We start from the raw sequence: 16424 nt of genomic DNA on the forward strand, positions 1-16424 counted from the left end.
TTGTGTTGAACGTCTCTTCCTGTGATGGCACACTGCCAGAGCATGTACTAAAAATAGTACCAGATATCAGGTACTATCACTAGTGGAAACCCAAAATAACTGCACTGAGGTGAGTGACATTGCCCTAGTGAAAACACGCTATAATCGTCCAATCCAGTCAGGCTTTTTTTCTTTGAGACAGCTTAGGACATGAGGAATGACTTATTCTGTGAGTAGGTGCCACCAAGCTACAAGAGGCTACAATCTCTGAGGGGGATTATCATGGGATCAGCATAAAGTTGCAGACTATATATATACCACTATATTTTCATTTCAAAATGGTGCAGTGTGTCTAAAAATAGTCACACCTGATATTCACCTGACCTCACAACCGAAAATTACTCAGGTGGTGAAAGTTGGGGAGAGAACATGCATCAACAGAGTTGCATAATGTAGCTTATGACATACGTTGCCATCTCTAGCAAGGTTGGCAGACATATAAGTCTAAAACATTTTAAATGTGACAACAAGGCCTTTTAAGATAATGATGATTTTCATTCAAACTGACAGTGAAGTCACAAAAAATAACATTGTTTTCATGAAAATGTCCAACTAGCGTAAAAATCAGTCCAAACTAAAGTGAAAATTATTTCAAATAATAATAAAGGACCAGACCCTCAACACACACATATTATGTGACTTCTTAACCAACACATAATACCAGAATTATACACAACATATTGTTATCATCTCTCATATTTTTGGTGAGGCAGCCACGTGGATATCGATGTCAGTATTTTCTTACCATCCCCATCAACTTCTGACTCTGCTGCAGACAAGAAAGCAAACAAAACTGGAAGAATAGCCTAAGCATGAAATGCTTGTTGTTCCACAAGGAGACACACTAGCGCAGCAGAGACCAGTAAACAAACACAAAACAGAAACATCATGCATTAAACATCATTTATTAAACTGAAAACTCCAATCCAGGAGAGCATGTACAAGGCTTCCGTTGTGACATTTTCAAGGTTTCTGCATTCAGAAATAATGATGTAGATGAATAGAACACTCATAAAGACATGAACCTATTACAGGAAAACATGTAGTAAACCCAACATGTAGCAGTATCTTGTTGTATGCAATACTTAGAAATACAACATTTTATTACAAAAGGTTGCCGATACCATAATACTTGTTATGTGTGTACTTGTTATAAGTATGTACTTTACTCAGTCAAATGATGGGGAACATAGATCCTACAACATTACAGTAAATGCATATTCCTACAACCAATGTCAAAGGTCAATCAGGACCAGATTCAACCTCTAATGAATTTAGTTTGAATGAAAAATGTGATTTCTTTTTCTTCCAGGTATTTACAAAAATACATAATGCAAGTTAACTGACACAAACCTTCTTTGAAAATACCGGAGTCATGCGGGTTCTGTCATTTCCACACAGTGTTGACCATGTATGCACTGATACCGTGTGAATACATTGGTATATGTTACACAAGACACTTGTAAACCAGAGCATTCTGTGGATTCTGCCTTACCTCCATCTGCCAAGGCTTCTTCTAAGAGAAGTGAATGAAAGTTAGCTTGAGACCCACTGTTTTACTGTAATTATTCACAATATTCAACCACAACTGAATTAGCTGAATGAAATTTGGTATGTGGAGTGTTTTTTTGTTTTTTTTGTGAAAATAAACATGTTAATGTGGTCAGAATAATTACTTTTGAGAACAGGCCAATGGGATAAACTCCACAAAATTAATCTAAATAATAATAAAATGTTTCCCTAACTTTATGCCTGTAAAGTAATCGTAAACAAAGGTAAATGTGAACGCCTAAAAATCACATTACCATATTACTAAACTAGCTACTTATTTATTATCTTCCACAATAAACATTTCTTATATGATATGATATAATACTTCTTTATGTGTCTACAGGCATGAATATCAATATGATCATGTTTTAACCACTTGTGGGGGAGAAATTACATTCTTTGAAAGCTCAATTTCTCATCTTTACCCCTACCCTTTGGAACTAGAGTGGTTCAAATTTGTCCCTGTGTAATGGGACATCCCTGGAGGATGGAGTTTCAGGAGTTTCATAATATTGTGGACTATAGAGCTCAAGACATCAAGTTTGCTCAGAGCACCATCGTGGCAGTCAAAAATGCAGTGAAGACAAACAGGACCGGTACTGATCGCAACACGTCAGAGTTCAGTGCACACTTTAAATCCACGAGTAACAGCCAGAGATGATATTATTCCAGACCTGCAGCATCCTGACATCCTCTTTCAGATTAACTTCCCTTCGTCTCACTCCAGAGAGTAACTGAAAGTTTACAAGAGTCTGGAGGGAAACAAATGGACACAATATGGCTTTGTGGCACGCAACTTGGGGGTCTCGGCTAAAGATAGTGTTGTAGAGACTGGAAGGCTAAATGTCACGTTAGCATAATGAAGCATTACGTTCACCTCCACCATGTCTCTGGATCTTCCCGAGGCACAACATATCCACCATCTTCACATTTATGATGAAAACAGCCGGCAAAGATACATGTTTTCTGACATGTTGCCTTATGTTTATAGAGCTGAAAAGCGCTGTTGCCTGCCACAAGCAATTCACTTTTTGCGTGGTGTCAGCGATTGGAGCTCGAGAAATATCAGAAAACTTAATGGTCTGGAAAATACTGGTGGGCCCATATGGTTCCAAAAGTCTGCAAACAAGTTTATGTTTATGGTAACACTAATTTGTTCATATTTGCTTTATTTGACAAATATCTCATAACCCTCTGTTTGACGAGTGTTCCTGAAATATCTCTGTTTGAAAGGCCGGTTACCCCAGACTTCACCTGAGACCTCTAAGACTTGACATATGTTACCCCTACACAGGAATGAGCAAAAGAGAAGGGTAAAGGTTAAATTGAAGAGATAGGATTGAGAAAATGTGTGGGGAAGCCATTTAGAGAGAGGGTCAATCTGAGAGTCAGTGTGTTAAAATCCAGAGACAGTTTATTTTGTCTACTTTATACATAGAGAGGCCCATATTCAACTTTCCCATAAAATTAAACTGCAGTCTTGAATTACATTTTGTGAGGAAGATGTTGTGTTTTTGAGTATATATGACAAAATTCTCTCCTGGAGGCAGAAGGGTGCAGGCAGCGGTGTGTAATGTCACCACATTTCTCCAACAAGTCACCAACAACCAGTGTGCACTCTGGAAACTGTTACTTTATCTCTAAAATTTCACTTGATCAGCCCACCTCCTGACCAGACGTTCAGTGGCCCCCATGTCATTTGGGTTGGATTCCTCTTCGTCTACCAAAAGTGGTTAAAACATTGTCACTTTACTAGGCACCGATGTAATGATTTAGTTTCAGAAACTACTTGTGACATATAATTAACAGTTAAGTTGTGTGGGGAAATAAGTTTTAGCAGACAAGGTTGGCCCGTGAGTTGACATGCCGTACAACCCAAGGTCAAGTAGGATTGTGTTTAATATATTAGCAAAATGATCATTATCATTACATTGGTAATTAAGACACAACAACGAAACAGGAAGAGAGATTCATTCACATGATGCTGTGATTCTGTGATTTTAAGTATACAGAGCGGATGGCATCAAATCCCTGAGTTCTGATATTAGATCATATGTGAGAAATACAATAAAGATGAAGTTGTTTACCAGTTTGTTTCTCATATATGCTGTAGACTGCCTACAACACTCTGATTTAAACTGGCCTACAATGTGACAATTGATGTACCTCACCCTTTTCAGCTGTCTATCTAAAATTGGGCCGTCCATGGTAAAAACATCATGGTAGCCTGTTTGAAAACTAAAGTTAAAGCCTCTGCAACAGCTGAGGAAACAGACTGTGTCACATGTAACACATAAAAACCAGAGTAGGATCACATATCCATGTGGAAATACTAAATGTGGATACCAAAGCATGCTTCATGTGCTGTCTACACTGAAAAAAATGGTTGGCAAACTTAACAATACTACAGTATTTCAGTTGGTAAAACCTCAGTTGGTAACACCTAAATCATCTCTAACTAAAACGTAATGTACATTTATATGAAGAGAACTTGGTTACTTTACTATTTATGTGTTACCAATTTTAGTAATATTTTTAGGTTTATCAACCATTTTCTTTTTTCAGTGTATACTATGATGTGATTTGAAGGCAGTTACAAAACTGATAATGTACTGTATTACACATGTGTAATATACACTGACATACATACATACATACAGCAAATTTGTTTTTATAAATAAAAACAAGATCCAGACGAAAAAGTTGACTGAATGAAGAAACAGTGCATGCTGATTATAAGTCCTCAGTATTTGCTTGACACAGGCTCTTGACAGGTTGACAAGAGTGAAAAGTGAAAATGTGAGAGCTATAATCAAGTCACTGTGTGATAATGTAAGCCAAGCAAAAGGTTAACAAACTCACCTTCGCCCTCTGGTTTAGCTGAAAAAGAAAAACACAAGAACATCAACTCATAACAAAAATGAGGATGTATTTGAGCACATTATAGTACATGAGTGACTAATAAGCGATACTGTAAAGTATCTTACAGTGGGTTCCTAGTATATTTCTGGATATGTCTGATCTTTATTGTTGTGTATATTATGCCTTTTTCTGGAATGTGTAAAGTATATCAGATTTCATGGTGAAGGTAGTAATCTTCAACCATAAATATAACTTTGCATCCACTTGGGAAAATCTTTGAAACTGATATCTTGACCTTCAGTGAAGTCCAAAAGTCTGAGGTCACTGTGTCTCAGATTTGGGAGTGGGAGTGGTCACTGAACACAGTATTCACACACATCCAAACAAATTATAATACAATGTCTTCCATGAGGACACTTCTGCAAGTGGACGGATGGAGCTGGGGATCAAACTATGCAACCTTTGGCTATAGTGGACTCTGTCCCTCATCCATGTGTCACCATATAAGCCGTATTTCTGCAGACTAATTGGCGCTTTAAATAAAAACAGACCCTCCTTTTTTGAGTGGGCAGTGCTGTGTGTGTAATTGTTGAGGCCTAAATCTGGTAAAAGGAAATTGTCAACCAAAATAGTGAAACAGAATCTACCCAATTCCTTGAGTGTCCCAGTAGGGGTCAAGTCAGTCGCTGGTAAAGGCCAAGGATGGTGTCCTATGGTGTCCTATGACCTCCCAAAGCCAGAACACATTCTCGTATAATGAACACAGCTTCCTTTAATAGCAGCAACAACTTGCTCTTGCTTTACTCTCTGCTCTCTGCTTGTCATACATTTCTTACTTATGGATGTGCCATACAGTTACATTTTAGTTGTTTGTCTTTGGGGGAGAACCCCCTGAGCAGCTTCCCTGTGAGACTTAACGGGAATGCTGAACAACTCAGTACAAATCTTTGGCATTAATACTTTATCCACTGTGTTAGAGGCTTAACTCCTGTACTGAGTGTCAATCTGCACCAGCGTCTGCTAAGTCAGTTCACCTGGAGTGAGAACCTTGCTCATCTTCAACAAGTGTGTTTTTAAGCTGGATTATGACCTTCTAAACTGCTCCTCACATTTCAAAGGGACTGTCAAGACTGAGATTGTGTTGTGTACAAATCAAATATACATTATATTTATTCCGAATAAGTTAAAACTAACTTAGTCGGTTCCTTCTCTGTGATTTTGCTGGTGAGTAGAGGTCCTGCTGTTTGTTTACATGACAATGTGATTTACTGTCTCTGCACTGACCCACAGATAAAAGGAAGGCATTAGGTGACCTGACCTAATAAAACCATCTCCTGACAGCACTGATGAGGATAACTCAGCAACACATAAAGGAATGCTAATTTTGTCACTGTGGAGTTTGGGTAACACAGTGGCATGCTGAATTTGCCGGTGTGATTTAACTATGATCCAAGCTATTTGCATGTTTCTGTATATGTTATATGCACATGTATGAATAATGTAAATATAATGTATGTCTGGATTAAGTCTTTTTGGATTATAAATATCCATTGTCTTCATCCTTGTTTTGTGTAAAGGCTGACGTTTTTACCTCATAATATGTAGGTTATTTCAGACTCTGACGGGTAAACCTCAAACAGTATTAAAATACTGATTTATTTCCCAACCCTGTGATTCACATGATTTCTCAAAAATATTATAATCTTCTCTTGGTGAATAAGCAATAATTGTCCAGCATTCCTAATTTCATGCCAACCTTTTATTTTGCAGTAGATAAACTGAGGTGGGGGACTGAAGAAACTTCAGGACAGTTTTATTTTAACTTTCCCTCACGGTGTCTCATCAGGTCACAGTGATGAAAGGATTTATGACCATGAATCATACGATCACTCCCGAGCACTGAGTAGAAAGCTGTCATGTCTTTGATTGACTGCAGTGGAAGTTCATCACATTCATGAGAACGTATCACGCCCGCTGACCATGAGTGAACTTTTCAGATGCAAGAGACAGATTGCATAATGATTTATCTTAGATAGGCCCGTGAGAAGGTTCTGGAAGAACATGATACACTTGGGTGCTAGAAATTCTATGAACTTATGAGGAAGAAAAAAGTGTAAAAGGTCAGGGTTCATTTCAGAATATAAATAGCTGAGAGTGGCCTCTGGTTGCCAAGTAATACAAAAAAATGTTTTTATGTTAACTACTAGTGAAAAAATGCTTTTAAAAAGAAAACTAAGGTTGCCATTTTGTGTTGTGTTTCTTGCTATTTGAGCATTATAACTTAACATGGGGTTTTATCTGAGCCTTTTCGCTCAAAGATGACGTTGGCTTGCGATGACAGAAAATTGGGTGGTGCCGACATACAGTAATTAAAGTGGCTCATATCCATATTACAGGGATAAAATCCATGACTGTATATGGTGAAATAATGTAGTGCCTGGTTATGTTTCTGAGATAAAAATAAAAGCAGCTGAGATTGGATCCTTATAGACTGTGGTCAATTGCAAAGCAAAATAATTCAAATGAAAGTGTGAAGGAACAATGTGCGAACAATCCGAGCAAAGCCTCAGAATCTAATCACTTCCCAGTTTAGCTGTAAAACTTGTATCGGACTAATCAACTATGACATGTCTTTTATCTCAGGTTACTGTCAGTTCAGAGGTTCAGAGACACACTGGCTCTGTGTGGGGGACAGATGGCGCCACAGGACTCAAGCAAAAGTGTGACTTTGTATGGGAAAAAAATGTACAGCTAAATAGTGTGTTTAAAATATATATGAAAAAAACCATTTAAAAACAACGTCATGGTTGAATTCAAGAAAATGTTGTAATTTAACACAATAACGCATTTCTGAGAAAATTTAATTTTGATTTGGCGCTAATGCAAGATGCAAATCAGTTACAGCTGCTGACATAAAAAAATGAGGCTCAGTTCAAATACTGTGAACCAGCACCAGTATTTAACTGTAGCTCCTTCTTCATCACAACTTTCTTTGGAACCTTTTCAGTTTGATTAAGGAGATGCCGATGATGTCATTATCATACTGCCGCTGATGATGTCACAGCAGCTGGCTATGTGATCTTATAAAGCCTCAAATAGATGATAACGTAACAATGTAAGATAAATGCAAACAGGAAGGAGTAGAATCTGATTTTAAGGAATTTGCTTGGATTTTCTAGTTACATTTAAGCTAAATGTCATATATCTTCTTTTCAAGTTCAAACTCAAACTCCAGTTAATTAAATCTTAACTCTCATATGTTGTTATTATTATTATTATTACAAATTGCTTCAAAAATCAGAAAATTGCATTTCATACAAAAAGCATCACTGTCTGCATTATCAGATGTTCAGATCAATGTGAGATTGGATCATAGGTATTTCAAGCACACAATTTACCTCACTAATCCTTAAATCAAACTAATAACCACAAACACTCACATGCATGCATCAGAATAATAATAAAACATTTAAATAATAATAATAATAATGAAGCTTTCCCATACCTGCAGGGACCGGCTCAGGCATGATTATTCCTGTGTCTTCTCTTTGCTGCTGGAAGACTGAGGGCTTATGGTGCTTATTCCTTTTATTTCTCCCCTCTCCCTATGTTATTCAAGGCTCTCCTGGCACTCGAGTCACCCACACCCTCTAGTGAGTGAGCACAGATAGCACAGAGCGGACTGATGACACGCAGCTCAAGGGAGGAACTTTGGGAGGAACTTTGTGATTCTAATGAGGTGAGGAAAAAAGAGGCTGAGCTCGTGCTGAAAATGTAATAATGAGTTAATCTGGCCGACTAAACTTGTTGAGCACTAAAGTTGGCAGGAGAAACCGAATCTGTTGAGATAACTGAGCCACTGTGTGACACAAACAAACCTTAGTGTCATCACCTCTAAGAGCAGGATCAACACATATGCACTGCTGTTCTGTGGCCATTTTCAGGACACATCCCATTATGCACCAGTTTTATATTCATTCATATTCATTCAATTCGTAAATATAGCTCCATAAGTCCATATAATTTTTTTATATGGAGCTATATTTATGAGTTCTAGTGAATAAGTTAGACTGATGATACATATGAATTTTTTTCAATGTTAAGAGGTCTAGTACACTTTAAATACTGTATAAATAGTTTTTTGGCAGAAAGTAAGCAGAGAGGACACTCACATGTCCGTATTAAGTTACAGACAATACCTCAAAACAGAAAGGCTTGCCTTAGCATACCAGGGGTCACCAACATGGTGAGGCTCACTTCACTTCACCTCACTTGCATGTATCCATATGATCATTCAGTGAAATATCAATGATATTTTTTATAAAAAACTGATAATCGTTAGGAGTAAGCACTGTAAATAATGTGTATGCAATTGAATGCATAATATTAATCATTTAAATTATTTTAAAAAATGGTGCATAAAATGTTAATATGGTAGCCCTCCATATTATTCTTTACCCTTCAGGTAGCCCTCGGTCTCAAAAAGGTTGGTGACCCCTGCAGCCCTCTAACCGATTGCCTGCCACTTAATATTACATTATTTCTGCTTTTTTTTTTTTGTTATAGTAATAGTGCTCCATCCCTGCTGAAAAAACCAGCTTAGACCAGCTTAGGATGGTTGATGGTTTTAGCTGGTTTTAGCTGGTCTTAGTCTTAGCTGGTCTTAGGCTGGTTTAGTTGGTTTACCAAGCTGGACAAGCTGGCCAGGCTGGTGTGTCAGTCGCTGGCCAGCTGGTATGGCTGGTCACCCAGTCAGGCTGCTGGTGTCAACCTGCCTGACCAGCAAAACCCGGCTGGTAAGCTGGGCAAGCTGGTTGGATGGCCAGCCTCTTAGACTGACCAGGCTGGACTGGGCAAGCATGGCTCATAATTGTCATGATATGTATAAATAATACATCCTGATATATATATATATATATATATATATATATATGTGTTTGTATATATATGTATATGTATATGTGTGTATATATATATATATATGTGTGTGTATATATATATGTGTGTGTGTATATATATATATATATATATATATATATATGTGTATATATATGTATATATATGTGTGTGTGTAATAGGGAAGCCACAAGGCAGTGCTGGTTAGTAGATTAAAAGTTATGGCTAAAACCTACAACAGGTCTATCATGTTTGCTCTACAAAAATATATATAAACAATAATAGTCCCTCTTTCTCATGAAGAGGCAAAGGCAGGTTGAGAAAATGAATTCATTAACTATTGTTTTTAGAGGATTTACATGGACTGTCCTAATACCTGTGATCCATTCAAACCATGAAGAGCAATGAAAAATATTTCCTCATATTTTGTTTCACAGTTTATATATCAATGACACACCAATACTCCAAAAAGTGATCGGTGTGGTCAAAGAGAAAAAAATATCATTATTTTGGCACATGTACATTATGTGCCAAAAAACTTCAAAACTTGATTGGGTCAAAATCCATCAACGTTGTCTGTGCGTCGAACGTCACACGTCATCACGTCGACAGAAGATGACGCAACACACACCTCGCCAGGTTCTGAAGACCGCGAAGCGCGAGCCACCACCGGGGAACCGGACCGGCGAAGGAAAACGGGAACAAAAGGTCTGTGCACACTACATACGGTATATAATTCACACTTTGTGTTGCGTTTTCTATTAAAGTAGTATATTTATATTGTCGAGGCTGGTGGGTTGGTTTGGATAACAACGTAGCTAGCCATTTAGCCGCTAGCATGGAAGCTCACAAGCTATCGTCTCCACCGGAACGTCTCTCTCGTCGCGGGCTAAATATCCCGAAGTCATGTAACGTTAACTCAATTTACTTTTTTATTTATGTATGCAATTTATCACCTACACGTACACACACGTACACAGACACACGCACACACACATACACATACGTACACACACGCACACACACACACGCACGCACACACACACAGAGTTTTGAGGTGAGTTCGGAGTGGGATTTCGTCGGGTCGGGGGGGGGTTGTGTGTAAGGGGGTGTGTTTCGGCGTTGATGGCAGACTAAGCGCAGTGTTGGGAAGGCTGTATATTATGTATGTATGTGTATATTACATTTATATATATATATACATATATACATATATATCTGTGTATATGTATATATGTATATATATATATATATACACATACAAGGGGTATGTTTCGGTGTTGATGGCAGACTAAGCGCAGTGTTGGGAAGGCTGTATATTATGTATGTATGTGTATATTACATATATATATACATATATATATGTTTATATATATATGTATATATATACACAAGGGGTATGTTTCGGCGTTGATGGCAGACTAAGCGCAGTGTTGGGAAGGCTGTATATTATGTATGTATGTGTATATTACATATATATATGTGTGTGTATATATATATATGTAAGGTGGTGTGTTTCGGGGTTGATGGCAGACTAAGCGCAGTGTTGGGAAGGCTGTATATTATGTATGTATGTGTATATTACATACATTTATATATACATATATGTATATGTATATATATATATATATATATATATATATATATATATATATATATATATATGTATTGGGCGAGAGGGAGGATTGGTTTCTTTCACCCACAAACAAGCTTGTTATCTTCACATTGGATTACATTCTGCTGCTTGAATGCATTGCTTTTGGCATGGTGATATCTGAATAGTTAATATATAGAGCTGAAACAATCGATTGCTAAATTAATCGTCAACTATTTTGATAATCGATGAATCGGTTTGAAGCTTTTTTCATTATTAAAACAAGATTTCTGATTGTTTTAGCTTCTTAAATGTGGATATTTGCTTTGTTTCTTTGCTCCACATAACAAATAAATCATTAAAACTGAATTGTTTAGGTTTGTGGAAAAAAACAAGACATTTTAGAGCACCGTCATTTCCAGGTTTGAGAAACACTGATCAGGTTTTCTGTCATTTTATGGAGCAAACAATTTCTTTTTGCGTATGTTTCAGATCAATCGCGCATTGTCACCAACACTCTGACAGAGTGGCAACTGGCAGAGCTTATAGTAATATTTAAAGGTAAGAAATACCATTTTTCCCCCCATCCACAGCATATCAATTCTGCACTACTCATAGTGATAATTTGGATAGTTATGGAGTTGACTGCATTCCTTTTTTGTATAAATTCTTATTAAATATAATTTCCTTTTTTTTTTTTTTTTTTTTTTTCAATAGGTGGGCTGCACACATTTTCAGAACATGTTTATTGTAATGATAGACCCTCAATCAATTTGTGGCTTCTTAGGTCAGTTCAGGTCTGAATCCTTTTTTTTATTGTTTTCTGTAATGTGAGCTATATGCCATAACCATTAAGACTTAAACAAAAAAAGTTTGGAATATTTTGTTATGTGCAGTGAAAGGTAGACTATTAAAGTTCAACTTTTTGAATTATAAATGCACTGAATCTTTTCCAAATAGTAATCCTAACAAAGACTCATTGTTCTTGTGGGCACCAGGAAAATGGTCCTCACAATGTCTAGTTTTAATTCTACTATAGTTGATAGACATTTGGTTCTTACTCACTCACATTTGCTCTCTTGCATTCTTTCTTCGTTTCTTTTTTTTTTTAGCCTAGAACAAACATGGTGGAGTATCTTCATGAGGCCAGATCCAGACCCTACACCTATGTCCTGACACTGGGGAATGACAATCACCATCCATCTCAGGCTATTACTATTGTTGCCGGAGAGGCTTTGGAGCAGGGGTCACCAACCTTTTTGAGACAGAGAGCTACCTTAAGGGTAAAAAATAATATGGAGGGCTACCATATAATATTTTTTTGTTTGTTTACCATTTAAATGATTAATATTATGCATTCAACTGCATACACATTCATTCCAGTGCTTACTCCTAACGATTACCAGTTTTTATAAACAATATCAAAGATATTTTACTGAGCGATCATACGGATACATGCAAGTGAGGTGAAGTGAAGTGAGCCCGCGGGCACCGTATTGGCTGCCTGTGGGCTACCAGGTGCCCGCGGGCACCACGTTGGTGACCCCTGCTTTGGAGCATGATTCAGGCCATTGATGTCTGCTTTAAGGCAATTTCATCTTCGACATTGAAAATCCAAAGCAGTGTAAGCATGTGTGGGAATTCCTACAGAGCGCAGTCTATAAAATGCCAGGAGGGGAGTCCAAACAGGTGAAGTTCCTTCAGACAAGAGTACTTGCGTGCAAGTAGAGCTAACTACCTTTTCTAATTTAAAAGCTGTTCTTGAGGCCAACAGTTGTTGGTTGTTGACTTATTTTATTGTTTGTGTTCCAGTGACCTGAAAGATGCTGAATTTGATTTTATATTGTAGATAATTTTCAATAAATGTTTTCCAAGATTCCAGTATTGTTTAAGTGTTTATTGCATAATATATGCTTTGCGTGACCAAACTCTGACCAGCTTAACCAGCTATACCACTGTGACCAGCTATACCACTGTGACCAGCTATACCACTGTGACCAGCTTAACCAGCAATGGTGACCAGCTTAAGCAGCTATGGTGCCCAGCTAGACCACTGTGACCAGCTTAACCAGCAATGGTGACCAGCTAGACCACTGTGGCCAGCTTAAGCAGCTATGGTGCCCAGCTAGACCACTGTGACCAGCTTAACCAGCTAAAGTGTCCAAAACCCCTCTAAACCAGCAAACATCCCAGCTTAGGCTGGTCAGGCTGGCAGACCAGCCTAAGCTGGGATGGTTTGCTGGTTTAGAGGGGTTTTGGACACTTTAGCTGGTTAAGCTGGTCACAGTGGTCCAGCAAACCATCCCAGCTTAGGCTGGTCAGGCTGGTCTGCCAGCCTGACCAGCCTAAGCTGGACCATTGTGACCAGCTTAACCAGCTAAAGTGTACAAAACCCCTCTAAACCAGCAAACCATCCCAGCTTAGGCTGGTCAGGCTGGCAGACCAGCCTAAGCTGGGATGGTTTGCTGGACCACTGTGACCAGCTTAACCAGCTAAAGTGTCCAAAACCCCTCTAAACCAGCTTAGGCTGGTCAGGCTGGCAGACCAGCCTACCAGCCTGGTCAATCTAAGCTGGTTTTTTCAGCACACACTTTTATTTTGAAATTCTGTGAAACATTTTTTTATTGCAATATCGTGATGGAAAATTGTCATATACACATTTGAATATAAGTTTGAATTAACTAAATTGATTTGGGCATTATCAGTTTCTTTTAGGATTTACTTTGACGGCCATTTTCTTTTTAAGTATACACTGTGTGCACAATTATTAGGCAAGTGAGTCTTTTGGCCATATCATCATTTTTATGTGTGTTTTCCAACTTCAAACTGTATAAACTTGAGTGCTTATTGGATTTAAGTGTTCCAGGTGATGTGTATTTGTGTATTGAGGGAGGGTGTGGCCTAAGGAGATCAACACTCTATATCAAGGTGTGCATTACGCAGCGTCCCGTCCTCAGGGAAAATCGGCCAAAAAAAGAGATTTAACCGACTCAGTCAAAAATTGGTAATTTTTTCAGAGGGATGCAGCACTCTTGAAATTGCAATTGGGGTGTGACCAAAAAAACATCAAACATTTTGTTGAAAATAACCAACAGGTTCACAAGAAACATATTGAGGAAAAAAAGGCAAATTAACTGCCAAAGATTTCAGAAGAATCAAATGTGAAGCTACCAGGAACCCATTTACCTCCAGTGCTGTCATATTCCAGAACTGCAACCTACCTGGAGTACCCAGAAGGACAAGGTGTTCAGTGCTTAGAGACATGGCTAAGGTAAGATAGAGGTATGAGAGTGATTCTTGACGGACCAGATGGATGGGCCCGTGGCTGGATCAGTAACGGCACAGAGCTCCACTTTGACTCAGACACCAGCAAGGTGGAAGTGGGGTACTGGTATGGGTTGGTTGTCACGATCACACTCTCCCTCACCACTATTAATATTATTATGGCTTTTGTGACTCTGCTGTGCTGCTCTTTCTCTCGCCTCTCTGCAGGAGAAGTGGCTGACGACTTCCACTGAGGACGCTGGTGATCAGCTACACCTGCGGCGGCTCCAGGAGGCTTCTTAAGCCTGAGCCACCCGTTCACCAGCGTCAGATCGTTCTATTCTCTCCAGTGGTAAACGTCTAGTAATTCTCCTGTTTTGCTCTACTCTGACTTCCTGGGATTTTTGACTCACCATTGCTCTGCTTCAGGTCACCACGTCTCCTGTGTTGAGAGCGCTATAGACATCTCCGTTTTACCCAAGAGCTACAGATTGCTACTGCTTCACTCAACACCCGGAACTTCTCCCTGACTTCTCTACTTCCAGTGAAGTCGTTCCATTCTGGATCTCCTCCCGAACACTGACACTCGACCTGAGCGCTCGACCTTCCCCGGATCAGCTGCATCGGCCTTCATCTCCATCTTTTTTTTTTTTATGCAGGACAATGCTCCACCTATGGAGCCCCCGAAGTGAGATGAGGAAAAAAAAAACTTGAAATTTCGATGACATTTTTTTTCCATCATTCTTTTGAAAGCTCGAGTTTGAAACTCGATCTCGAGATTTCAAAAAAATGATGACATTTCTTTTTTAATCATTTTTTCATTATTTTTTTTGACATAGCCTCCTTCCTCACCTGACCTAAACCCTATGGGCCCTGCTTAAATGCGAGATTTACAGTGAAAGAAAACAGTACACCTCTCTGAACAGTGTGGAAGACTGGTTGAACGTCAACAGATCAAGAAACTGACTGACTCCATGAAGGGAAGGTTTCTGGCAGTTATTGAAAAGAAGGCTGGCTATATCGGTCACTGATTTTCAGGTCACTGAAAATTGGTCACTTATTTAACAGATGAAAATAAACAAGTGAGAAGGGAACATTTTTGTTTTTTCATTTACTTGCATGTACTTGCATGATAGTTCTGCACACTAATAGTTGCCTAATACTTGTGCATATATATATATATATATATATATATATATGTGTATTCTCCTAAGAAAGACAAAACCTCACGTTTACTTTGTTAAACATTCAGCTTTAGGTTCATTAACGTTTTCCATTGACTGAGAGCACTGTAGTTGTTCAATAATAAAATCAAACCTCAAAAATACAACTTGCCTAACAATTGTGCACACAGTGTAGTTCATTTACGTTTTGAAATACTGAGGTATTGAAAAAACAAATACAATTCCCACCATCAAGTTTGGTTATATAATATGATGGCTATAGTTTCCTGAATCCTCCACATGAGGCTTGCAGGCGGCGCTGGTGCAAATCCCTGCTGACATAGAGAGAAAATGTGGGGTTCACCCGGGATAAGTTACGATCCATTGCAGGGCAAACATACCGAGATAATTTAATCTCACTCTCACACGGAACATGCAAACTCTCCACAGAACGGCCCCCTGTGAAACCCAGTGGCCCTCCTTGCTGTGAGGAAGCAATGCTGGCCACTGCATTAAGCCCAGTTTATACTTCTGCGTAAAGTGCTCTGCGTAGGTTACGCAGAGTCCTCTGCGTCGATGCAGAGCCTGTCGAAGAGCCTCTGAAATATTTGACCAAGTGTCCGTCACTCCGTCAAGGGACAACGGAGACGGCAAGAGCTGCGATTGGTCCTCAGGACAAGCCGAGATAACGCTGCTCTGTGCCGGCTCACAGTGCGCACCCGAGCATCCACAGACGCGGAGCTGATCCCTGCCGATAGCGGAGCCTACCCCTCGCTGATAACGCCGCTGCCAAACTATAAATATGTCATATCTTAACACACACAGCACATGTTTAGACTCTAAATGGCCAATTTCTCGCCTCAAATTATCATAAAACTGCGTTTCATCACACAGAAAAGTGAGAAACGGCAACTGTTTCAGTGAACAGTCTTTCTGTCTCTTTCTCTCTCGGACACCATTGCTCACTGTAGCCAGAAGCAAAAACAACCTTGCGCAGCCCTACTGATCGGGCGGGAAATTGCAGCGCGTGTCCGTCACCAGGACACAGAAGTATA

At 39.0% G+C, this 16424-nt stretch overlaps 1 protein-coding gene and 1 long non-coding RNA gene across 5 annotated transcripts in view; one reads left to right on the plus strand and one right to left on the minus strand.

Annotated features, from left to right (window-relative positions):
• Nucleotides 1–8108, minus strand: part of LOC310939183 (myosin-binding protein C, fast-type-like) — a 29662-nt gene extending 21554 nt beyond the window's left edge. Inside the window, exons 1-3 of one of the 3 annotated variants that reach the window (XM_083903861.1) lie at nucleotides 7958–8108; nucleotides 4453–4470; nucleotides 1535–1552 (exon numbers count right to left, since the gene is read on the minus strand). In XM_083903861.1, the coding sequence (XP_083759987.1) occupies nucleotides 1535–1552; nucleotides 4453–4470; nucleotides 7958–7979 (58 nt within the window). In that variant the 5' untranslated portion in view covers nucleotides 7980–8108. Of the gene's footprint in view, nucleotides 1–1534; nucleotides 1556–4452; nucleotides 4471–7957 lie in introns of all 3 variants that reach the window. The other 2 variants (XM_083903860.1, XM_083903862.1) reach the window with 2 other exon arrangements.
• Nucleotides 8109–8112: 4 nt separating this feature from the next.
• On the plus strand, nucleotides 8113–15248 carry LOC310939186. 2 transcript variants are annotated; one of them, XR_014593041.1, is made up of 4 exons: nucleotides 8113–8191; nucleotides 8918–8938; nucleotides 14435–14558; nucleotides 14636–15248. It is a non-coding gene; the product is annotated as an uncharacterized lncRNA (long non-coding RNA). The 2 variants fall into 2 exon arrangements; XR_014593042.1 differs by lacking the exon at nucleotides 8918–8938 and having other exon boundaries at nucleotides 8129–8191.
• The last annotated feature ends 1176 nt before the right edge of the window (nucleotides 15249–16424 follow it).

Source organism: Microchirus variegatus (genome assembly GCF_963457635.1).
Source record: "Microchirus variegatus genome assembly, chromosome: 17".
In the NCBI taxonomy this organism is placed as follows: domain Eukaryota; kingdom Metazoa; phylum Chordata; class Actinopteri; order Pleuronectiformes; family Soleidae; genus Microchirus; species Microchirus variegatus.